This window comes from Dromaius novaehollandiae, chromosome 12 (assembly GCF_036370855.1).
Source record: "Dromaius novaehollandiae isolate bDroNov1 chromosome 12, bDroNov1.hap1, whole genome shotgun sequence".
NCBI lineage: Eukaryota > Metazoa > Chordata > Aves > Casuariiformes > Dromaiidae > Dromaius > Dromaius novaehollandiae.
Window position 1 is genome coordinate 27,233,895 of NC_088109.1, and position 24,764 is coordinate 27,258,658.

General features: G+C 58.9%; 1 protein-coding gene across 4 annotated transcripts; it reads left to right on the top strand.

The window, feature by feature from the left end:
• The first annotated feature begins 15,295 nt into the window (after window positions 1-15,295).
• On the top strand, window positions 15,296-21,589 carry LOC135329725 (proline-rich protein 36-like). 4 transcript variants are annotated; one of them, XR_010391332.1, is made up of 4 exons: window positions 15,296-17,012; window positions 17,131-17,326; window positions 17,728-17,811; window positions 20,303-20,579. XR_010391332.1 is itself a non-coding variant. In XM_064519285.1 (2 exons), exon 1 carries the CDS (start codon window positions 18,148-18,150, stop codon window positions 19,057-19,059), a length of 912 nt encoding a protein of 303 aa, XP_064375355.1. In that variant the 5' UTR covers window positions 17,837-18,147; the 3' UTR covers window positions 19,060-20,578; window positions 21,366-21,589. The 4 variants fall into 4 exon arrangements, 2 of the variants coding, with proteins under 2 accessions (XP_064375355.1, XP_064375354.1); XR_010391333.1 differs by lacking the exons at window positions 15,296-17,012; window positions 17,131-17,326 and adding an exon at window positions 17,334-17,640; XM_064519285.1 differs by lacking the exons at window positions 15,296-17,012; window positions 17,131-17,326; window positions 17,728-17,811 and adding an exon at window positions 21,366-21,589 and having other exon boundaries at window positions 17,837-20,578.
• The last annotated feature ends 3,175 nt before the right edge of the window (window positions 21,590-24,764 follow it).

Genomic DNA, 24,764 nt, shown 5'->3' on the forward strand with positions numbered 1-24,764 from the left:
TTTTTTTTTTTTTTTTTTTTTTTTTCTTGACTTGTGTTGCACCCAGAGCTCTCGATTTGTTCTCTTGTGCTCCGCATACTCCCCTTTCCGCACTCTACACCCCAGGCAGGGCTCTCCCTTCAGCTCTCAGCAAGCTGCTGTCAGGAGAGTGGGGGTGCCTCTGCTGCCCTGGCAGCCCCAGCTGTCCCTGAAGGGGCTGATGGCCAGGCCCCCTGCCCAGTTCCTGCAGGCCCACAGCTGCGGGCCCTGGGGCTGGGATGAATGCCAGGGGGAGCTGGGTGGCAGGACAGGCCCCAGGTGGGGCTGATGGCAAGGGCAGGCCCACATTTGGGGGCTGGGGCTGCAGTTGGGGGGAGCTGGCGCTGGGGCAGGAGCTGGGCAGCGGAGCTGCCACGGAGCACGGCCCTTCGGGCCCAGCCCGGCGGCCGCCCCGCGGAGGAGGTGAGCGAGGCCGGGGGAGGCGCGCTGCAGGCTGCGGGTCCCGCATGTGCCGGGGGTCCCGGCGGCTGGGAGCGTCCCGGGGCCACGGAGGCGGGGGGAGGAAGGGGGTGCGCCGGGGCTGTGGTGCGGTTTACTGCGCGGTCGGAGGAGCGCGGGGCGGGGGGGGGGGTCTCCTGTGTCAGCTCGGGAGCGTGTCGGGGAGCGGGGGGAGGAGGGTCGTGGAGGGGCGGGGGCAGTGTCGGAGCTGAGGCGGGGCCGGTGTCGGGGGTGTCGGGGGAGCCCCGGGCCGGTGGTGGGGCCGGCGGGGCCGCGCTCGGGGCTCTGCGGCCGTTTCCGGGGGGACAGGGGGGAAGGGGAAGGGGGGCGGGACGGAAAGGAACGGAATGTGCCGAGGGTCAAAGGTGCCCCAGCGCTGCGGGTGGGGGGCGGGAGTTGGGGTGCGGGACTGCGGGGAGCCGTAGCTTTCGGCGCGGCATGCCGGGAGCAGTAGTCTTCCGGCACTGGGCTTCCGGTGGGGCATGTTTGTTCTGAGCGCGGCATGCTGGGAGCGGTAGTCTTCCGGCACTGGGCTTCCGGGCGGCCATGTTGCTTGGCATGGCATGCCGGGAGCAGTAGTCTTCCGGCACTGGGCTTCCGGGCCGCCCTTCTCGCGTGCACGGTATGCTGGGAGGTGTAGTCTTCTCAGGCGGGGCTACTGGGTGACCATGCTGCGCCTCTCGAGGTGGCCCCGCGGGGGGGGCGGCGGCGGCAGGTCCCTGCCAGCGGGGTTCCCAGCGGGTGGCCGCGTGGCAGGCCAGGAGCTGTAGTGCCCGCTGGGTCTGTTCCTTACTGGACGTGTGTCACTCACGCCTGAGTCCCCACAGGTCACGGGGGACAGTGGAATGCCCCTGTTTTTCCCCGGTACAGGGCAGGAAGTGTTTTCCATCTCCGATGGTGTTGCAAGACAACCTTGGAAGCTCAGAAAGAGTGTTCCTGCTGTTTAAACTAGGCAGATGAGGAGGAACACCCCCCCCCCCCCATTTCCTGGGAGGAAATAATTCTTTAATCAAGGCCATGCTAGAAGTGCTAAAGCCTTAAAGAAATAGTAAATCAAAATGTTTTGTTTTCTATGTAGACGTTGCCGATTTAGCAAAGGAATTCGAGGTATCCCCGAACTGAACTGTCCTCATTATAATACAAGAAAATCACGCCCATAGGTCAGAAAGACCTGTGCCCGGGTGAAGACCCCTCCCCTGAGCATGCGTAGTTTTAAAATGGTGTGTAAGCAATATTAGAATTGTATGTAAATCACTAACCAACCGGTGTAAGAGGGAAAGTTGCAAACCTTGCAACTTGTATAAATGCTACTTGGAAAGCCGGGGCGGGGGGGGGAAGTTGCGCTTGATTTGTGGGGAAAACACCGAGCAGCCAGGCTTGCACAACTCTGAAATAAATAAGCAAATGTCTCTCCTGAGCGTGTCATTATTGGCTTAGTGCACAGCGGGCAACGAATCCGCTTTTCGGACAGCAGCGTGACCAGGCAGGGTTGTCCCCGGGGGCTGGGGCTGTCCCTCTTGGAAATGGGGAGGGCGGGAAGAGTAGGAGGGGTGCTGCGGGCTCCTGGGGGTCGTAGCTTTGCTCAGGATTGGGGCCGGTTAGGCAGCTGCTGGGAGGAGTAGCGGTGCTGGGAGGGCACGGTGCGGAGCTGTCCTGCTGTGCAGCGCAAGGGAAAGTCGACCAGCACCGTTGCTGTCCGAGGACCCTGGAACAGCCCGAGAGACCCTGGAACAGCCACCCCACGGACACCGTGTCACTGCCTCGCAAGGCCACTGCGTTCAGGTACGTTTGACTACATCCGGCAGAAGAAATGTAAGCCGAAGGATCAGGGCAAATAGCTGCTTGTCTAGGTTTGTTACCTAGCGACGCACTGGCAAAGCTTTTTATGAACACCCGTACTCGATCGAGTGCATATTCATTCTGTGAATATTAATTACTGCCAGACCGCGTACGTCACTGATGCTTTAAAGCAAGTCCGTGGCGCTGGGGTAGCACGTGTAGTGGAGGCTAAATGCAATAATACCTCGTTTTGATGTTGTTCTCTTATACGAAAGCACTTGGAGCAGATTAAGACATTTCTCGTCCTATTTTGTTTATTGAGTGGGCCCTGATACTGGGGAGAAGCTGCCGTGAAGCAGACCTAGTAGTCAGCTTCCTTAGAGAAGGCGTCTTGTCCTGTATTTGAGGGCTTCCGGTACGTTTTGACAGACAGTAGTGAGTGACGGGTTTCCTTTGGACCCCCCAGGGAGCAGAAAGTTCTGCCGGGAAGGCAAAATGTTTCTTGCGGCTGGGTTGGAAGAAGCTGGCTGCTGATGCAAGGCAGTGACAATTCTGGGGAGTCGCGGGAAGTTTTGAAAAGACGGTCGTTCCCTTTGCTAGAAGGCTATGCACTTCGGTTCCTAATAGCTGTAGTAATGAAGCCAGGTAAGCGTTCGGGAGGAGCCCAAGCCACTTTTGCCTAGCGAGTATTTTGCAAGGGGGGCAGGAAAGCGCTGCGCCCTGCTCCTTGCTGCCCTCGCGTGTCTGAAAGGCGGCACTGCACGCGGGAGGGGGGGCGCGCATGCGCATTGCGTTCCGGCGCGCTCACGGCTGCCCTCGCGTGTCGACAAGGCAGCACTGCAGCCGCCGGCGGCCACCGCTGCGTACGGAGACCGTTGCGGGCAGCCGGCGCACACGCGCGCGCTGCCGGTCGCCGCGTTGGCCGCTATTCTGCGCTCTCTCGGGGACGGGTAAGCGCAGGGGCCGCGCTCGTGCCCCCTGCCCGGTGCTCACGGACCGGGAGCGCTTTTCCCGAGAGGGCTTTTCCTTCTCGGTGCTTCCTGGGGGCGCGGGGACGGGCAGTGCCGTCTCGGAGCTGCTCCGCGGCGCTCTCTCCCCGGGGCAGCCCCAGCGCCTGCTCGCTGATCCCCGCCGCTCTCTTGGGCGCGGGCAGAGCAGCCTCGGGGCGCTCGCTGCTCGGCCTGAGCGCCGGGGTGGCGCGGCGGGCTGCGGTTGGCGCGCGGGAGCCGGCCGGCTGCAGCGCGGCGCTGCGACCACGCGAGGGTGGGGCCATTGCGGGTCTGGGCTGCCTCGCGCTGCGCTCCCCCCGCCCCTCGCGCTGCGCTCCCCCCGCCCCTCGCGCTGCGCTCCCCCCGCCCCTCGCGCTGCGCTCCCCCCGCCCCTCGCGCTGCGCTCCCCCCGCCCCTCGCGCTGCGCTCCCCCCGCCCCTCGCGCTGCGCTCCCCCCGCCCCTCGCGCTGCGCTCCCCCCGCCCCTCGCGCTGCGCTCCCCCCGCCCCTCGCGCTGCGCTCCCCCCGCCCCTCGCGCTCCCCCCGCCCCTCTCGCGCGGTCCTGGTCCGGCGCACGCGCGGTGCGGCGGCGCGAGCCCTGGGCGGCCGGCGCACGCGCGGTGCGGCGGCGGGCAAGATGGCGGCGAGCAGGGCGGGTGTTTTGGCTGGACGGCGGCGGGCGAGGGCAGAGGCGGGCTGGAGTCGAGCATGTGGGGGCCGCGGTGAGGCGAGGTGAGGCGAGCGTGCGCCTTCGGGTGGCCGCGGGTGTCGGGCTGTGTCCTGCCAGCCGGGGCCGTCGCTGCGTGGAGGCGGCGGGGCGGGGGGGGGGAGTCGGGCCGGGGGCCGCGCCGCGCCGGGTCTGCGCGGCGCCGGGTCTGCCGGAGCGCGGCTCTGACTCTCCCTTTTGCGTGTGTCGCCTGTAGGGCCCCGGTTCCTCCCCAGCGCGGGCCGGGGCGTGCGCTCGCCCCTGCGGACGCAGCCTGGAGGAGTGTGGGGGGGGTGTCTGCGCGGGGGTCTGGATGTCTCTAGCAGCGGCACGGCAGCCTGATGCCTCCTCTCGTCTGGGACGCGGGGTCCTTGGGGAGTTCCCTGCTGCCTCCTCTGGCGTTCTCTGCGAGCTCATAGATCCCTCCACCTCCTCTCCTCCCCCCCCCCCCCGCCCCGCTCCCCTGTCTGGTGGGGTGGGAGACCGGTGGCTGCTCCCGCCGAGCTGAGAGCCACGTAGGGCACCCCTGTGTGCTCACTACGCATCTGGGATGGCACCCCTGCCCTGAGGGCCCCGCAGAGTCCCACCCTTCCTGCAACCAGCCCCCCCAGAGCCATTAAACCACCCACAAATCCTGCCCCAACACCCCCACAGGCCCCAAAATGCCTCCGAGCCCTGCCGCAATGTTGTCACTGACTCCAGACCTTCCCCTGCACTCTGTGCAAGGCCCCAAACATTCCTCAAACTGCTGCCAGACCCAGTGCCCGCAGCAGTGAGGCGTTCTAACAAAGATGGGGTGCGATCTGCGTCTCCGCCTCGACTCAGTCCCGCTTTAGAGAAACAGGAACTTACAGCACTTCCTGGTGAAGAGTGTTGACGGGTGAATGTGCGGATGACAAAGAGACTTTTCTCTCTTTTCTTCTGAGCCGCCTCTCAGAAGCCTCTGTGTGTGCACGATGTGGCTGATCTGGGATAATCGTGCTGTGCGCAGTGCTTAAGGAGAACATTGCCCTAAAATGGAGGGCTAAGGAATAGCCTAAAAAACCTAAAAGGCTCGGGAAGAGCCAAAGAGAACACCGATGGGCTCTGGGAAGCCCCAGTGATGCTAGCGAAAACAGCGTGGCTTTTAGGCACCTCCTCAGAGCAGCAGCAATGTCTCGCTCCAGCCTATGGGGCAATGGGGACTCTTAATTACCGCCTTGAATTACCACAAGTGTTGCAAAAGCAGAAGGGACTAGGGAGCATGCAGAGCAGGTTATGGACTATATGTCAAGTTTAAACAAGCAACAAGCCCCTCTGCAAACAGAAACAGGTTTAGCCCTAAGTAATAGACGAAGGTAGCTGTGAGTAACGTGAAGCGAAGCGGTGACGTCAGTCACCCCGAAAGCCTCGGAGAAGCGGTCTGAAAATCTGGTACCCTCGCGGCCTCGGCAGTCTTTTTGGTTTGTTTGGCAGGGTAGCCCACCGAAGGGGGACATCTCGAAGAGAAGCAGCAAGACCTGGGGATCCGGTGGTTCATTTTGGTCGTCGCCTGTGAGGCCAGCATGCAAGAGTAAGAGGAAGCTAGGAGCAGTCTCAAAAAGGTAATAGGTCTGAAAGGGAGACAGGCAAATCGAGGGCTGTCGTTCCTCCACGTAGTTAAAGACCGAGAGAGTTGTCGGTTAAGCGCATGCATACGAGGGTTTGCGAACAGTAACAATAACACTGAAGCGGAATAAAAGTAAGGTTTCGTGGAAGATGGCGTTAGGTAGGTATTAGGCGACGTGCCCGCCTGCCTAATAACCTAGCCCTAATTGCTGTGTGTAACGTTTCCAGACCGTTTACCCTGCAACGTATGGTGCAAAGTGCCGTATTAAGACCTTTCCCTTAAGGAAAAGAAGAAGAAAAAAAGAAAAAAAAGGGGGAAAAAGAAAACAGGGTAAAGAGAAAAAGATCATGCATAAACCTAAGCGTTTCACTGGAAGTAAAACGCGAGTTTATCGCTTCCTTACAGAGGTGGAACCAAGGACAGCAAATGCTGACGAGGAGAAGAGACGGACGAGCGTTTGCTTGCGGTTAATACCGAAGGGACGGGATGAAACAAGGAAGCCAGAATGCAGCGGCCCCTCGATATCACCAGGAACTGCTACAGGAGGAGGCGTTCTGGCACGGGTAACTAGGGTAAGTATGGCTAATGACCGTTAGCAGTTATTTCGGCCTCCCCGAGGCAGCGCTGAGGACTGAGTAACCCGTTCCTGCCCTGTGGCTGCTGTTCCCTGTATCTGCCTTAGCTTTGCTTTGGCTGTTTCTCTTTTGTTTTGTTATCGTACACGCAGCTACGGAAAGGAATAGATGTCATACTTACTTTTTTAGATTAATTGCCACGGCTGAAGTTGAAGAGACCAAGAAACGTAAGCCGCGAAGGGGCACATCTTGAAGAGAGGGGGCTAGACCTAGCGATGCAGTTGTTCGTTTTGGTCGTCGCCTGTGAGGCCAGCATGCAAGAGTAAGAGGAAGCTAGGAGCAGTCTCAAAAAGGTAATAGGTCTGAAAGGGAGACAGGCAAATCGAGGGCTGTCGTTCCTCCACGTAGTTAAAGACCGAGAGAGTTGTCGGTTAAGCGCATGCATACGAGGGTTTGCGAACAGTAACAATAACACTGAAGCGGAATAAAAGTAAGGTTTCGTGGAAGATGGCGTTAGGAAGGTATTAGGCGACGTGCCCGCCTGCCTAATAACCTAGCCCTAATTGCTGTGTGTAACGTTTCCAGACCGTTTACCCTGCAACGTATGGTGCAAAGTGCCGTATTAAGACCTTTCCCTTAAGGAAAAGAAGAAGAAAAAAAGAAAAAAAAGGGGGAAAAAGAAAACAGGGTAAAGAGAAAAAGATCATGCATAAACCTAAGCGTTTCACTGAAAGTAAAACGCGAGTTTATCGCTTCCTTACAGAGATGGAACCAAGGACAGCAAATGCTGACGAGGAGAAGAGACAGACGAGCGTTTGCTTGCGGTTAATACCGAAGGGACGGGATGAAACAAGGAAGCCAGAATGCAGCGGCCCCTCGATATCACCAGGAACTGCTACAGGAGGAGGCGTTCTGGCACGGGTAACTAGGGTAAGTATGGCTAATGACCGTTAGCAGTTATTTCGGCCTCCCCGAGGCAGCGCTGAGGACTGAGTAACCCGTTCCTGCCCTGTGGCTGCTGTTCCTTGTATCTGCCTTAGCTTTGCTTTGGCTGTTTCTCTTTTGTTTTGTTATCGTACACGCAGCTACGGAAAGGAATAGATGTCATACTTACTTTTTTAGATTAATTGCCACGGCTGAAGTTGAAGAGACCAAGAAACGTAAGCCGCGAAGGGGCACATCTTGAAGAGAGGGGGCTAGACCTAGCGATGCAGTTGTTCGTTTTGGTCATCGCCTGTGAGGCCAGCATGCAAGAGTAAGAGGAAGCTAGGAGCAGTCTCAAAAAGGTAATAGGTTTGAAAGGGAGACAGGCAAATCGAGGGCTGTCGTTCCTCCACGTAGTTAAAGACCGAGAGAGTTGTCGGTTAAGCGCATGCATACGAGGGTTTGCGAACAGTAACAATAACACTGAAGCGGAATAAAAATAAGGTTTCGTGGAAGATGGCGTTAGGAAGGTATTAGGCGACGTGCCCGCCTGCCTAATAACCTAGCCCTAATTGCTGTGTGTAACGTTTCCAGACCGTTTACCCTGCAACGTATGGTGCAAAGTGCCGTATTAAGACCTTTCCCTTAAGGAAAAGAAGAAGAAAAAAAGAAAAAAAAGGGGGAAAAAGAAAACAGGGTAAAGAGAAAAAGATCATGCATAAACCTAAGCGTTTCACTGGAAGTAAAACGCGAGTTTATCGCTTCCTTACAGAGATGGAACCAAGGACAGCAAATGCTGACGAGGAGAAGAGACGGACGAGCGTTTGCTTGCGGTTAATACCGAAGGGACGGGATGAAACAAGGAAGCCAGAATGCAGCGGCCCCTCGATATCACCAGGAACTGCTACAGGAGGAGGCGTTCTGGCACGGGTAACTAGGGTAAGTATGGCTAATGACCGTTAGCAGTTATTTTGGCCTCCCCGAGGCAGCGCTGAGGACTAAGTAACCTGAGGGGCTCTGGCCTGGGTTGGGGCAGAAGTGCAGGCAGGCGGGATCAGGCATTTTCCTCTCAGCTCTCCGAGCTGAATCCTAGCCCTGAAGGAAAAAGCACTGGGGGGAGGCTACTCGGACACCTGCCAAGTCGAGGGCAGGGGCAGGAGCTGACCCTTCCCCGACGGACAGACGTACGGACAGACGCTGGTGCGGCGGTGACTCTTTGGATATCGTAGGTAAGGGGAGGCACGCTGGTGCCGAGCTCCGGGGCGGTTTGCCTGAACACGATGCCTGAGGCAGGAGGTTATGCATTGTGTCCGGGGCTGGGAGCTGGTCCCCGAGTCCCATGTACTTGGGAGTGCCTGCGCTTGCCAGGGTGCCCGGTGCTGTTCCCAGAGCTGCGGGGAATTTCCCTTGCGTTGCCTGGACCCTCGGGGCTCTTGGGGGTGTTTCCCCTCATCGCGAGGGCTGCCAGAGCCCCTCCAGGGCTGCGTGAGGTCCCCGAACCGCTCCCGGATTTGCTTTTGGCACTCCGCAGTGTCGCTCGTGTGCCTGGGGCAGCCTGCAGGCGCCATCCTGTCAGCCGCGTTGAGCCCTGCGGCGTGCCTGGTGACCCCTCTGGTGTGCGCCAAGGCCCTTCCTCTGTATTTTGGTCTGCCCCAGAGCCCTGCACTTGCCCTCTGATGCCCTCAGGACCCCTCAGTTCACATTCTGGGTTGCCCCCGAGCCCTCTGCGTGCCTTTCGGTGCGCCCCGTGGCCCCGTGTGTGTTTTGCGGCACGCCGCAGAGGTCTCTGTTTAGCTTTTTCTCCTGTCCTGGAGTTTTCTGGGTGCTTCTGGGTGTGCCCCAGGGCCCTCCTTTTGGTGCCCCCCGAGTCACTCTGTTTGCTCTATCGTTGTTCTTTTTTTTTTTTTTTTTTTTTTTTCTTGACTTGTGTTGCACCCAGAGCTCTCGATTTGTTCTCTTGTGCTCCGCATACTCCCCTTTCCGCACTCTACACCCCAGGCAGGGCTCTCCCTTCAGCTCTCAGCAAGCTGCTGTCAGGAGAGTGGGGGTGCCTCTGCTGCCCTGGCAGCCCCAGCTGTCCCTGAAGGGGCTGATGGCCAGGCCCCCTGCCCAGTTCCTGCAGGCCCACAGCTGCGGGCCCTGGGGCTGGGATGAATGCCAGGGGGAGCTGGGTGGCAGGACAGGCCCCAGGTGGGGCTGATGGCAAGGGCAGGCCCACATTTGGGGGCTGGGGCTGCAGTTGGGGGGAGCTGGCGCTGGGGCAGGAGCTGGGCAGCGGAGCTGCCACGGAGCACGGCCCTTCGGGCCCAGCCCGGCGGCCGCCCCGCGGAGGAGGTGAGCGAGGCCGGGGGAGGCGCGCTGCAGGCTGCGGGTCCCGCATGTGCCGGGGGTCCCGGCGGCTGGGAGCGTCCCGGGGCCACGGAGGCGGGGGGAGGAAGGGGGTGCGCCGGGGCTGTGGTGCGGTTTACTGCGCGGTCGGAGGAGCGCGGGGCGGGGGGGGGGGTCTCCTGTGTCAGCTCGGGAGCGTGTCGGGGAGCGGGGGGAGGAGGGTCGTGGAGGGGCGGGGGCAGTGTCGGAGCTGAGGCGGGGCCGGTGTCGGGGGTGTCGGGGGAGCCCCGGGCCGGTGGTGGGGCCGGCGGGGCCGCGCTCGGGGCTCTGCGGCCGTTTCCGGGGGGACAGGGGGGAAGGGGAAGGGGGGCGGGACGGAAAGGAACGGAATGTGCCGAGGGTCAAAGGTGCCCCAGCGCTGCGGGTGGGGGGCGGGAGTTGGGGTGCGGGACTGCGGGGAGCCGTAGCTTTCGGCGCGGCATGCCGGGAGCAGTAGTCTTCCGGCACTGGGCTTCCGGTGGGGCATGTTTGTTCTGAGCGCGGCATGCTGGGAGCGGTAGTCTTCCGGCACTGGGCTTCCGGGCGGCCATGTTGCTTGGCATGGCATGCCGGGAGCAGTAGTCTTCCGGCACTGGGCTTCCGGGCCGCCCTTCTCGCGTGCACGGTATGCTGGGAGGTGTAGTCTTCTCAGGCGGGGCTACTGGGTGACCATGCTGCGCCTCTCGAGGTGGCCCCGCGGGGGGGGCGGCGGCGGCAGGTCCCTGCCAGCGGGGTTCCCAGCGGGTGGCCGCGTGGCAGGCCAGGAGCTGTAGTGCCCGCTGGGTCTGTTCCTTACTGGACGTGTGTCACTCACGCCTGAGTCCCCACAGGTCACGGGGGACAGTGGAATGCCCCTGTTTTTCCCCGGTACAGGGCAGGAAGTGTTTTCCATCTCCGATGGTGTTGCAAGACAACCTTGGAAGCTCAGAAAGAGTGTTCCTGCTGTTTAAACTAGGCAGATGAGGAGGAACACCCCCCCCCCCCCCATTTCCTGGGAGGAAATAATTCTTTAATCAAGGCCATGCTAGAAGTGCTAAAGCCTTAAAGAAATAGTAAATCAAAATGTTTTGTTTTCTATGTAGACGTTGCCGATTTAGCAAAGGAATTCGAGGTATCCCCGAACTGAACTGTCCTCATTATAATACAAGAAAATCACGCCCATAGGTCAGAAAGACCTGTGCCCGGGTGAAGACCCCTCCCCTGAGCATGCGTAGTTTTAAAATGGTGTGTAAGCAATATTAGAATTGTATGTAAATCACTAACCAACCGGTGTAAGAGGGAAAGTTGCAAACCTTGCAACTTGTATAAATGCTACTTGGAAAGCCGGGGCGGGGGGGGGAAGTTGCGCTTGATTTGTGGGGAAAACACCGAGCAGCCAGGCTTGCACAACTCTGAAATAAATAAGCAAATGTCTCTCCTGAGCGTGTCATTATTGGCTTAGTGCACAGCGGGCAACGAATCCGCTTTTCGGACAGCAGCGTGACCAGGCAGGGTTGTCCCCGGGGGCTGGGGCTGTCCCTCTTGGAAATGGGGAGGGCGGGAAGAGTAGGAGGGGTGCTGCGGGCTCCTGGGGGTCGTAGCTTTGCTCAGGATTGGGGCCGGTTAGGCAGCTGCTGGGAGGAGTAGCGGTGCTGGGAGGGCACGGTGCGGAGCTGTCCTGCTGTGCAGCGCAAGGGAAAGTCGACCAGCACCGTTGCTGTCCGAGGACCCTGGAACAGCCCGAGAGACCCTGGAACAGCCACCCCACGGACACCGTGTCACTGCCTCGCAAGGCCACTGCGTTCAGGTACGTTTGACTACATCCGGCAGAAGAAATGTAAGCCGAAGGATCAGGGCAAATAGCTGCTTGTCTAGGTTTGTTACCTAGCGACGCACTGGCAAAGCTTTTTATGAACACCCGTACTCGATCGAGTGCATATTCATTCTGTGAATATTAATTACTGCCAGACCGCGTACGTCACTGATGCTTTAAAGCAAGTCCGTGGCGCTGGGGTAGCACGTGTAGTGGAGGCTAAATGCAATAATACCTCGTTTTGATGTTGTTCTCTTATACGAAAGCACTTGGAGCAGATTAAGACATTTCTCGTCCTATTTTGTTTATTGAGTGGGCCCTGATACTGGGGAGAAGCTGCCGTGAAGCAGACCTAGTAGTCAGCTTCCTTAGAGAAGGCGTCTTGTCCTGTATTTGAGGGCTTCCGGTACGTTTTGACAGACAGTAGTGAGTGACGGGTTTCCTTTGGACCCCCCAGGGAGCAGAAAGTTCTGCCGGGAAGGCAAAATGTTTCTTGCGGCTGGGTTGGAAGAAGCTGGCTGCTGATGCAAGGCAGTGACAATTCTGGGGAGTCGCGGGAAGTTTTGAAAAGACGGTCGTTCCCTTTGCTAGAAGGCTATGCACTTCGGTTCCTAATAGCTGTAGTAATGAAGCCAGGTAAGCGTTCGGGAGGAGCCCAAGCCACTTTTGCCTAGCGAGTATTTTGCAAGGGGGGCAGGAAAGCGCTGCGCCCTGCTCCTTGCTGCCCTCGCGTGTCTGAAAGGCGGCACTGCACGCGGGAGGGGGGGCGCGCATGCGCATTGCGTTCCGGCGCGCTCACGGCTGCCCTCGCGTGTCGACAAGGCAGCACTGCAGCCGCCGGCGGCCACCGCTGCGTACGGAGACCGTTGCGGGCAGCCGGCGCACACGCGCGCGCTGCCGGTCGCCGCGTTGGCCGCTATTCTGCGCTCTCTCGGGGACGGGTAAGCGCAGGGGCCGCGCTCGTGCCCCCTGCCCGGTGCTCACGGACCGGGAGCGCTTTTCCCGAGAGGGCTTTTCCTTCTCGGTGCTTCCTGGGGGCGCGGGGACGGGCAGTGCCGTCTCGGAGCTGCTCCGCGGCGCTCTCTCCCCGGGGCAGCCCCAGCGCCTGCTCGCTGATCCCCGCCGCTCTCTTGGGCGCGGGCAGAGCAGCCTCGGGGCGCTCGCTGCTCGGCCTGAGCGCCGGGGTGGCGCGGCGGGCTGCGGTTGGCGCGCGGGAGCCGGCCGGCTGCAGCGCGGCGCTGCGACCACGCGAGGGTGGGGCCATTGCGGGTCTGGGCTGCCTCGCGCTGCGCTCCCCCCGCCCCTCGCGCTGCGCTCCCCCCGCCCCTCGCGCTGCGCTCCCCCCGCCCCTCGCGCTGCGCTCCCCCCGCCCCTCGCGCTGCGCTCCCCCCGCCCCTCGCGCTGCGCTCCCCCCGCCCCTCGCGCTGCGCTCCCCCCGCCCCTCGCGCTGCGCTCCCCCCGCCCCTCGCGCTGCGCTCCCCCCGCCCCTCGCGCTGCGCTCCCCCCGCCCCTCGCGCTGCGCTCCCCCCGCCCCTCGCGCTGCGCTCCCCCCGCCCCTCGCGCTGCGCTCCCCCCGCCCCTCGCGCTGCGCTCCCCCCGCCCCTCGCGCTGCGCTCCCCCCGCCCCTCGCGCTGCGCTCCCCCCGCCCCTCGCGCTGCGCTCCCCCCGCCCCTCGCGCTGCGCTCCCCCCGCCCCTCGCGCTGCGCTCCCCCCGCCCCTCGCGCTGCGCTCCCCCCGCCCCTCGCGCTCCCCCCGCCCCTCTCGCGCGGTCCTGGTCCGGCGCACGCGCGGTGCGGCGGCGCGAGCCCTGGGCGGCCGGCGCACGCGCGGTGCGGCGGCGGGCAAGATGGCGGCGAGCAGGGCGGGTGTTTTGGCTGGACGGCGGCGGGCGAGGGCAGAGGCGGGCTGGAGTCGAGCATGTGGGGGCCGCGGTGAGGCGAGGTGAGGCGAGCGTGCGCCTTCGGGTGGCCGCGGGTGTCGGGCTGTGTCCTGCCAGCCGGGGCCGTCGCTGCGTGGAGGCGGCGGGGCGGGGGGGGGGAGTCGGGCTGGGGGCCGCGCCGCGCCGGGTCTGCGCGGCGCCGGGTCTGCCGGAGCGCGGCTCTGACTCTCCCTTTTGCGTGTGTCGCCTGTAGGGCCCCGGTTCCTCCCCAGCGCGGGCCGGGGCGTGCGCTCGCCCCTGCGGACGCAGCCTGGAGGAGTGTGGGGGGGGTGTCTGCGCGGGGGTCTGGATGTCTCTAGCAGCGGCACGGCAGCCTGATGCCTCCTCTCGTCTGGGACGCGGGGTCCTTGGGGAGTTCCCTGCTGCCTCCTCTGGCGTTCTCTGCGAGCTCATAGATCCCTCCACCTCCTCTCCTCCCCCCCCCCCCCCCCCCGCCCCGCTCCCCTGTCTGGTGGGGTGGGAGACCGGTGGCTGCTCCCGCCGAGCTGAGAGCCACGTAGGGCACCCCTGTGTGCTCACTACGCATCTGGGATGGCACCCCTGCCCTGAGGGCCCCGCAGAGTCCCACCCTTCCTGCAACCAGCCCCCCCAGAGCCATTAAACCACCCACAAATCCTGCCCCAACACCCCCACAGGCCCCAAAACGCCTCCGAGCCCTGCCGCAATGTTGTCACTGACTCCAGACCTTCCCCTGCACTCTGTGCAAGGCCCCAAACATTCCTCAAACTGCTGCCAGACCCAGTGCCCGCAGCAGTGAGGCGTTCTAACAAAGATGGGGTGCGATCTGCGTCTCCGCCTCGACTCAGTCCCGCTTTAGAGAAACAGGAACTTACAGCACTTCCTGGTGAAGAGTGTTGACGGGTGAATGTGCGGATGACAAAGAGACTTTTCTCTCTTTTCTTCTGAGCCGCCTCTCAGAAGCCTCTGTGTGTGCACGATGTGGCTGATCTGGGATAATCGTGCTGTGCGCAGTGCTTAAGGAGAACATTGCCCTAAAATGGAGGGCTAAGGAATAGCCTAAAAAACCTAAAAGGCTCGGGAAGAGCCAAAGAGAACACCGATGGGCTCTGGGAAGCCCCAGTGATGCTAGCGAAAACAGCGTGGCTTTTAGGCACCTCCTCAGAGCAGCAGCAATGTCTCGCTCCAGCCTATGGGGCAATGGGGACTCTTAATTACTGCCTTGAATTACCACAAGTGTTGCAAAAGCAGAAGGGACTAGGGAGCATGCAGAGCAGGTTATGGACTATATGTCAAGTTTAAACAAGCAACAAGCCCCTCTGCAAACAGAAACAGGTTTAGCCCTAAGTAATAGACGAAGGTAGCTGTGAGTAACGTGAAGCGAAGCGGTGACGTCAGTCACCCCGAAAGCCTCGGAGAAGCGGTCTGAAAATCTGGTACCCTCGCGGCCTCGGCAGTCTTTTTGGTTTGTTTGGCAGGGTAGCCCACCGAAGGGGGACATCTCGAAGAGAAGCAGCAAGACCTGGGGATCCGGTGGTTCATTTTGGTTGTCGCCTGTGAGGCCAGCATGCAAGAGTAAGAGGAAGCTAGGAGCAGTCTCAAAAAGGTAATAGGTCTGAAAGGGAGACAGGCAAATCGAGGGCTATCGTTCTTCCACACAGTTAAAGACGGAGAGAGTTGTCGGTTAAGCGCATGCATACGAGGGTTTGCGAACAGTAACAATAACACTGAAGCGGAATAAAAGTAAGGTTTCGTGGAAGATGGCGTTAGGTAGGTATTAGGCGACGTGCCCGCCTGCCTAATAACCTAGCCCTAATTGCTGTGTGTAACGTTTCCAGACCGTTTACCCTGCAACGTATGGTGCAAAGTGCCGTATTAAGACCTTTCCCTGAAGGAAAAGAAGAAGAAAAAAAAGGGGGAAAAAGAAAACAGGGTAAAGAGAAAAAGATCATGCATAAACCTAAGCGTTTCACTGGAAGTAAAACGCGAGTTTATCGCTTCCTTACAGAGATGGAACCAAGGACAGCAAATGCTGACGAAGAGAAGAGACGGACGAGCGTTTGCTTGTGGTTAATACCGAAGGGACGGGATGAAACAAGGAAGCCAGAATGCAGCGGCCCCTCGATATCACCAGGAACTGCTACAGGAGGAGGCGTTCTGGCACGGGTAACTAGGGTAAGTATGGCTAATGACCGTTAGCAGTTATTTTGGCCTCCCCGAGGCAGCGCTGAGGACTGAGTAACCCGTTCCTGCCCTGTGGCTGCTGTTCCCTGTATCTGCCTTAGCTTTGCTTTGGCTGTTTCTATTTTGCGTTGTTACTGCACACGCGTACGTGGAAAGGGAAAGACAGAACGAATGCTCTCTTAGATTAATTGCCACGGCTGAGGTTGAAGAGAGTAAAAAACGTGAGCAAGCTGAAGTAATAGAATCCAAGGGAGCCAAGTGAAAGTTGTCTTTCTCTGCCAGAAAAAGGGAAAGCCCGTTCCTCCTGGCGAGGAAGGAGCCCCATTAATAGCGATCCGAATAATAGATCGCCAGCGTATAACGGAAGGTCTGTATGCATTACGAGAAGTGCTCTGCGGACATGTGTCTCCATGTGTGTGACTTTACGTGCCTGTGAAGCGTCATACTTCACGAGCTGCGAGACAGCAAATTATTATCTTGGGGGAGTGGTGGTCAAGTGACCAGAGCTACTGAAGAGGAAGGGAGGGAGAGAAGGGTCTGAAGTGTAAAACTGAGAGATCGATTTCAGGAAGGCTCAATCAGCGCAAGCCCCGGGTTGGTTACCTGGCAATGGTATTTTGGGGAGACGGGATGACAGTAGATAGGTTGAAGCCTCATGGAATTAAGGCTCCTTCTCACCGGTTCCCGCTTAGAGCAATTGTAGGAGGATTTAGTTTCCTCCAGCAGCATTAAGGTGGCTTTGCCGGTGTCAGCAGACCGTGGTGGAAAGTACTGGGAGGGAGTCGGGAAGGGAGCTGGGACGAGGAACGTGACTCTGCTTTCACTGAACTGGAAGAAGTGGCTATAAAACCTCCTGCCCTCAAATTCCCAGGACAAGGAAAGCCTTTTTCGGTAATGCTTTCCACATCTGCTGACTGTGTGGGAGCAGCACCGCTAGAAAACGGCAGTAAAGGAAAGCGGGTGCCGGTCGCCTCACCTTTACGTCCCCTTTGGGGGTGGAACAAAAAGTCTCTGGCTGTGAGAAAGACTGTTCAGCAGCGATGTGGGCTGTAACCGTCTTTGAGACTTTTAGCTTTGATCGCGCAGGGGCCATCCAATCTATTCAGTTCCCTCTAAAGTAATCACGTCAGGGAAATGAAGAGACAGCGGAGTATCATCTATCCGAGTGGCGCAGTGGGCGCTGATCTTAACGAGCGGGGGCAGGGGGGCAGTTGCTGTGCAAGTGTTACAAGCAGTGGCTCTTCTTGTGCGCGTCTGAATTGACTGAGGGGCAGAGCACGGTTGCGCCAAAAACGCGGACGCAGGAGGTTTCCGAGAGGTTGATCTCTAGCGGCTACTTAGTCTGACTTCCCTTTCGCGGCAAGCCCGACTGTCTTCATAGCTCCCAGAACAGGGGTTAGGGGAAGCGGTGCTTGTGGCTTGCGTATTCTCGTTTACCTTGCTTGAGTGTGTATATTGGATCTGCTTTTGTGCTTATAAACAACTTTGGATTCTTATGATTTTCTGCAGAGCTTTGATCTTTTTCTTTTTTTCTTTTTCTTCTCGGTTTGTTTTTTTTTTTTTTTGCTTTGCTCCCTCCCTGATGGATTTTACTATGCCTCCGTCAACGAGCCCTGGCTGGCAAAGTTGCTGTGTCCCAGCGGAGACTCTTAGGCGAGATGGAGGAGTTCAGATCCGCAGCCTGCCAGAAGAACGTCGCCCAGGAGGGGTTGCTAGCCTCGAGCTATAGGCGCTGGTGCGTGTGGCTCGTTGTGTCAGACGCGAAGGGGTTTTCTTTGGCTGCGGAAATTTTAGCTTGCCTTTACACCCTGTAGCAGTAGTATTTTTGTTTTGATAAACTGTGTTAATCGTAGGCGTTCAGGACCTCGGGGAACGACTGTGTGCTGCCGTGAAGAACTACAGGCTACCACTGCTCTCGGACCTTTGTAAGTTATCACGCGTCGAGAGCTTCCAGGAGAATTCAAATGCCAGCAGAAAGGTTCTCCGCCCGGTCCCGACGAGGAGGCTTCGGCCACAGGAAGGTCGGCAGCGTCCTTACCGGACTCGCGGGTAATAAGCCGCGATGCATGGACCGGCAAAGGAGGGGGGGATAGCGACTGGTAGCCCAGAGTCTTCAGTAAGACAGAGTCTTACTGTTGCTAGCTGGGCCACGAGGTCTGTGCGAAGCCTCGCCTGTCTGTTTGGAGCTCTGTTTTGGTCTGTTTACCTGGAATGACCAGTGAGGCCTAAAATAAGAATTTTCGTGGCTAGATGGGTCAGCTGTGACCGCACCCGTCTTTGCCTTGCTTCGCTGCCTAGCAGCAACTTGGGACACCAGAGTAAAAACTGCCGCAGCGCTTAAGGGAGGCTCTGCATTTGCCCAGGTTAGGGAGCCATCATTAAAGTTTTGGGGGAAGAAAGCTCTAAAAGGAGAATCTCCCAGTGACCTTGGTGGCTTGATTCACTTGCAGGATGCTGTTCTGAGGGCCAGCAACTCGAAGGGATGCAGCTCGGCCCTTTTTGTTGACTTTGGTGATGCTGTTTTGAGGAAGCACGTAAGTACAGAAGGGGTCTGGGAGGGTTTTCAAACAAGACGGGAAAGAGCAAGGAAGATTTGAGAGCGTGGAAAAACTGGGTGCCGCGGGTACTGAAGTTGTTACGGGCTGAGGGCGTTTGGCGTTGAGCATCTGAGAAGGGCTAATGCACGAGGAACGGTAAAATGCTGTGACTGAACGCGAGGTTCCTCCCCGGCCTGGGCCCGTGTGTGCACCCTCGCTCCCACAGACACCCCGGAGCCGTAGGGAAACGGGTGAGCAGGCCCACGAGCGGACTTTGGGCACAGCGGTGCGCAGAGAGCGCTGCGGGCTCAGCCGGTGGGGTGGAGTCAGAGCATGGCGAGCCAGGCTGTCGGAATCCATCCGGTTCCGCTCCCTGCCCCTCTGTCCAGCGCTCCATCCTTCTCTTTCTTTCCCCGTGGCTCTGTCCAGTGCCCCATCCCTTTGTTTAGCTACTCGTTCCTCTGCCCAGCTCCCCCATCCCTCTTGTACTCTTTCCATCTCTGTGACAATATCTGCGTCCATCTAACTGGCTCTCTATCGCTCTATCCAGCTCTTCATCGTCCTCTTCCTCTTCCTATCCCAGTACCTGCCCGCTGTCCTTCCGTGCGGCTCCCCATCCGTCTGCCGCTCTCGTCTGCCTTTCTGCCTGTACTTCTCTTTGCCTTCCCAGCCCTCTGTCCACCCCTCCAGCCATCTCTCTCTATTTCCATCCCTCTGCTCAGCTCCTCATCCATCTATTTGCCTCCCTATCCCTCTTTTCCCCTGTTTTGTCCCATCTCTCTGTCTGAATTGCCCTCCCTCTTTTTCTCTCTCCACCTTTCTGGCCAGCTCTTCGTCGTTCTCGTCCTCTTCCCATCGCTCCTACTGGCTCCCTGTCCCTCTCTTCCCGTCCCCGTTCCTCTCTCCGGTTCTCCCCCCTTCTCTGTTGCTCCCTTGCCGTTCCTCTGGCCGCCTCGCCTTCCCCATTTTTCTCTCTTCTGCTCCCCGGTCCTCTGTGCAGCCCTCCCTCCATCTGTGTGGCCCTCTGTCCCTCTCTTTCTCTTCCTTTGTCCAGTGCCCAGACCCTGGGGCCGGCTCTCTGTCCCTCTCTTTCTTTCTCCCTCCATCCATCTGCCAAGCTCTCTGCCCCTCTTTTCTTTTGTTCTCCCCCCTGTCCCCGCGTCCAGGTGGAGGTCTGTCGTTCCTTTGCGTTTTGTCTGGTGCGGCGGGTGGCGAGAGGTGGTCGGCACTCGGCAGAGATGGTGATCGGCAGCGCCCGGAGGGTGCCGTCGGTCGGTCTGGTTCGGGTCACGTCGGACACCTCCGCGGGGACTCTGCCCGCGGAGGCGCGGGGCTGTGGCTGTGCAGCGGGGGAGCGCTAGCGGGCTAGAGATGCCGTGGGGTACGCGGCAGGCAGCGAAGAGGCTCCTGGGGAAGGTGTCACGGAGGCAGAGAGCAGCAGAGGCTCCGAGACCTTGGGCGTTAGGACAGGCGCTCGCGGTAGGGCGGTCTGGAGCTGCTGCTGCTGTCTGTCCTACTCGTCAGCGCGGTCTGCAGTTACTGCCTCTTGTCTGCCTGCGCGCAGCCAGGGCTGTCACGTGGTGCAGCTTGAGTTGCGATTGCGATGCTGGCATTGAGCCCACTTTTCTGTCAGGTCTGCCTTTATGCAAAGTGGTGTCTTCCCTATGTCTACAGCTCAACCCATGTTGTTGATTTAGTGCTTCCTGAGGGGATATGCTGTGCTGTCAACACGCACACCCACCCCACCCCTGCCATCGCTTCCTGATGAATGCAAACATTTACATAGCTTCTGGCTTGTTTCTTTCCTTGGAACTCCTTTCTCTTTGCTGTTCTGGTCCCTCCAAACAATTTCTGTTTCTAGCATTATTAGTGTTGGGCCCTAAACCTTCTAGACCTTCCTTCTTTGAAGTCCAGAGGTTCCAGTATTGTTTGTACTTTGAGAGTAAAGGTCCTTCACAACTCATGTCTTAAGTATGCAACTGTCTTACCTGGGATTTTCGTTTTCGCAAGTTACTGTTTCTTTCAGGAGCCAGCTACAACAGTAACTTTGCTATAGCAGAGAAATGGGGTTACATGTGTATGAGCAACAGCACCGTAGTACACAGCAAAGCCATAATCTACAGTACTGGTAGCACAAGTCAGTTTCCCATCAGCTCCATCTCTCCAGGGTTTGGAGGTTTTGGAGGCCTTACTTTTTATCCTGCCTTGGCTGGACGGTGCTTTCTGAGAGTGTCCATCAGAGGCAGAGTTTCCCTGCAGAGGACCATCTAGCAAAGGCTGGAGGCGGCCAGGTGCCTGAGCGAGCCTGCCTGTCCGTGAGAGCTGCTGTGACATCTTTGTGATGAAATGGAGCCAGAGAGGGTGACTGAAGCAGCACGGAGGGTCAGTCATAACTGTGGGAACAATTACGGGCCTTGGACTAGGGAGTAGTTCTAGGAGGGCTGTGCAGTTGCCCGGCCTCTAACTAACTGCTCTGGCCTCTTTGCAGGTGCCGAAGCCCAGTCGGGCAGTCGAAGGAGCCTTGTCACAGCTGGGAGCTCTGCGGAGATGCGCGGCTGGCCGTGGAGAGTGAGCTCTGACTTGCAGCGTGGACACAGCTAAGTCCTGGGCTGCATCATATGTGAGCAGTGCTGGGAGGTGCGAGGTGATTGTTCCCTAGGTGGTCACTGGTGTCACTGGCTGTGGATGTTTGCCCATGGAGCTGAGAGGACCAAAAATATTAATTGTCTGACCCGGAGATGAATTAGTGCTTGCAGTGCTTCAGGTAGGTTCAGTGCAAGTGCAGCCTAGTGCAGTCCTGTGGAGTGATTCTTGCACATGCTCACATTTGAATGGTGGCTAAAACCAAGCCTCTAAACAGCAGCTGTAACGTGATTCTGGTGCATGTCTTCCCGTTCTGCTGTGCTTCTAGAGGAAGGGAAAACTTCTTAAGCTGTGGGCAAAACTCCTTGCCTTCTCTTTACTGTTTTCATGCGTATGGGTGCTTTGGTGTTTGTTGCTTAAAGCTGAGGGTTTGGAATTTTTCACTTAAGGTTTATTGTTTAGTTTGTTGTTGAGGGTCTCTCACTCCGGAGTTACAGTTTATTCCTTTCTTTTGTGGGGCTCAGTCTTTATCAGTCAGGGTTTACAGTTTGCTCGTTTAGTGATCAGGGCGCAGAATTTAAAATCCAACCTTAGCCATAAATTTTAAAGTCTCGGCAACTATTAGGGTTCCAAGACCTGCAGTTAGTGTTCAGGGCTTATGACTTACTGATAAAGGAAAAGGGCTAAATCCTTAGATAAACTGTAAGCCCTGAAGCCTAAGCAGCAGGCTGCAAACCCTTCTTTGGGCTTTGTAACCTTCCCCTGTACCCAGCGTTCAGCTCTGCACACCGACCTGCGCTCTGGATTTGATATGGCGCAGGCCCATCACACGGAGACTGGCAATGTGACGGGTGAGCTGAGAGCTGTGGAAGTGTCTTGCAGGGCTCTAGCCTGGGGTAGGGCAGAAGTGCAGACAGGCAAGATCAGGCATTTTCCTCTCATCTCTGAGCTGAATCCTATCCCTGAAGGAAAAAGCAGAGGAGTAGGCTGTCAGCTACTCGGACACCTGCCACATCAAGGGCAGCAGCAGGAGATGACCCTTCCCTGATGGATGGATGGACGCTGGTGTAGTGATGACTCTTCAGGCATCACAGGTAAGGGGAAGCATGCTGACACTGAGCTCCATGGCAGACTTGCTTCCAGCTATTGTTTCTGCGCAGTAAAACAATAAACAGTTGCTTTATTCTTTGCACTCATCTCTGTGGTTCCTGCTGTTGGTTTGCCTGAAGATGATGCCCAGGGGAGGAGATTACACATTGTGTCCGGGGCTGGGAGCTGGTCCCCGAGTCCCTTGTACTTTGGAGTGCCTGCGCTTCCCAGGGAACCCAGTGCTGTTGACAGAGCTGTGGGGAATTTCCCTTGCATTGCCTGGGCTCTTGGGGGTGTTTCCCATCATTGTGGGGGCACCCAGGGCCCCTGCAGGGCTGTGTGAGGTCACCAGACTGCTTCTGGATTTGCTTTCAGCACTCCCCAGTGTCCCTTGTGGTTCTGGTGCCAGGGCCTGTGTGCCTGGAGTGGGGAGATAGAGTTTCCATGGGGGTGGGGGGAGCCTGCAGGCACCATCCTGTCAGCTGCACTGAGCCCTGTGACATGCCTTATGACCCCTCTGGTGTGCCCTAAGCCCCTTTATTTGTATTTTGCTTTGCCCCAGAGCCCTGCATTTGCCCTCTGATGCCCTCCGGAGCCCTCAAGTCACATTTTGGGTTGCCCCCAAGGCCTCTGTGTGCCTTTTGTTGGGCCCTGTGGTTGTTTTGCAGCACACTGCAAAGTTCTCTGTTTAGCTTTCTCTCCTGTCCCAGAGTTTTCTGGGTGCTTCTTGGTGGTGCCCCCAGAGTCACTCTGTTTGCTCTGTCATTGCCTTTTTCTACTTCTGTTGCACCCAGAGCTCTCCATTTGTTCTCTTGTCCTCTGCATACTCCCCTTTCCCCTCTCTATACCCCAGGCCTCTCCCTTCAGCTTTCAGGAAGCTGCTCTCAGGAGTGGGGGTGCCTCTGCTGCCCTGGCAGCCCCAGTTGTCCCTGATGGGGCTGATGGCCATTCCCTCTCCCCAGTTCCTGATGGGCTGCAGCTGCAGGCCCTGGGGCTGGGATGAATGCCAGGTGGAGCTGGGTGGCAGGACAGGCCCCAGGTGGGGCTCCATGGCTGGGGCAGGTGGGACAAGCCCCAGGTGGGGCTGATGGCAAGGGCGGGCACACGCCTGGGCTGGGGCTGCATTTGGGGGAAGCTCATGCTGGGGCTGGTTCTGGACGATGGAGCTGCTGCTGAGCACTGCTGCCTGGGACCGGCACGCGGCTGCCCTGCGGAGGAGGTGAGCGGGGCTGGGGGGGTGCGCGCTCCGGGCTGCAGGTCCCTCATGTGCCGGGGGTCCTGGTGGGTGGGAGTGTCCCGGGCAGCGCAGCACAACTGGGGTGCACTGGGGCCAGGGGAAACTGCACCGGGGCTAGGGAGGGTGGTGTGCTGGGGCAGTGGGGGCTGAGGATGTGGTGGGGAAGAGCAGTGCTCCGGGGCCATGGAGGTGGAGGGAGGGAGGAAGGGGGTGTGCCGAGGCTGTGGTGGTATGGGGGGGGTAAGGGGGTGCGTTGGGGTTCGGGTGGGGAGGAAGGAGGTGCGGTGGGTCTGCAGTGGTGCTGGGGGGGAAGAAGGGGGGTGCGCCAGGATGGGGCAGGGGGGAAGGCAGGCGGTCCGCTGGGGCTGTGGTGCGGTTTATTGCGCAGTCGGAGGAGCACGGGGAGGGGGGGGGTGTCTCCTATGTCCGCTGGGGACCGCGTTGGGGAGGGGGAGGAGGGATCCCAGGGGAAGCGCAGGGAGGGTCGTGGGGGGAGGCAGGGGCAGTGTTGGAGTTGACCCGTAGCCGGCCGCGGCGGTGTCGGGGGAGCCCCGGGCCGGTGCTGGGGATCGCGGGGTCGCGCTCGGGGCTCTGCGGTGGATTCCGGGGAGACAGGGAGGAAAAGGGAACGGGGGCGGGACGGAAAGGAACGGAATCTCCACAGGGTTAAACTTCACCTAGCGCTACGGGGGGAGGGGAGGGGTCCGGGGGGGCGCCGCTGGCATGCCGGGAGCGGTAGTCTTCCGGCACCGGGCTTCCGGGAGGCCTTTTTTTTGTTTGAACGGCATGCCGGGAGATGTAGTCTTCCCGCATTGGGCTGCTCGGACAGCATGCTGTGCCTCTCGAGGCGGCCGGAGGGGCAGTCCTTTGCCAGCGGGGTTCTCACCAGCCGGCCACGTTATGCTCTGTGGCAGGCCAGGAGCTGCAGTTCCAGGTGCCGGTGCCTTCTCAGCCCTGCAGCAGTGGCCCGCTGGGTCTGTTCCTTACTGGACATGTGCCGCTCACGCAGGAGTCCCCATAGGTCATTGGGGACAGTGGCATTTCCCTGGTTTTCCCTGGTACAAGGCAGGAAGCATTTTCCATCTCTGGTGTGACCAGGCAGGCTTGCCCCCAGGGGCTGGGGCCGTCCCTCTTGGAAATGGGGAGGGCAGGGAGAGTAGGAGGGCGCTGCGGGCTCCTGGTAGTTGTAGCTTTGCTCAAGATTGGGGCCAATTAGGCAGCAGCTATGAGGAGTGGCAGTGCTGGGAGGGCATGGTGCAGAGCTGTCCTGCTGTGCAGCACAAGGGAAAGTCCTCAAGGAAATGTGAACAGCACTGTCTCTGTCCAAGGACCCCAAAACAGCCTGAGAGACCCTGGAACAGCCACCCCACAGCAGTACCGGGGACACCATGTCACTGCCTCCCAAGGGCACTGCGTTCAGCTACCTTTAACTGTGTGGAAAGAGCCTGCAGGCAGGAGCCCTGGCCACAGGTACAGAGAATCCCCGGTAGCCTGGAACTATATCTCTTTTCTTTACAAAGATGCCATCTCTTTGATGCCTTGCTGCTGCTTCCATCTTGCTCGGTGCCCAAGTCTACTACATTCAGATCCACCTTTCTTGCTGCCCTCTGCTCTGTCTGAGCTGCTTGCCAGATCAAAAGGCGTGTGCGGCTAAGAATTAGGCCAAGGTGTCTCAACTGCTTGCTATAGGACAACCGGGGGGTGAATCGGCAACAGGACAGGAAAGTACCTGTGGATGAGAAACAGCTGCTTTAGAGATCTAAGACGCAGGGGCAACTGAGAGGAGTGAAAGGAGCAGGGGAAAATGGTGATGAGGAAGGTGTGCTGTTAGAGGCAGTACAGTGCAGAAGAGAGGGAAAGCTTGCTCCTATGATGAAATAAAAACTGACCTTAAGAGAGATTTGCTTTTTGCTCTTCAGGTTATGAGTACGCGTGACTTCCTGAGAACTGTTCTGAGCATGCAGTGTTGCAGGTCACGACTGCCTGGGCAGCGATCCCCAACTTGTCTGCCGAGACTACGCAACAGCTCACAGCTGCCTGT

Excerpts from the sequence above, each read along its gene's own strand:
- LOC135329725 (XM_064519285.1), top strand. The coding sequence starts at position 18,148 with ATGGCGAGCCAGGCTGTCGGAATCCATCCGGTTCCGCTCCCTGCCCCT.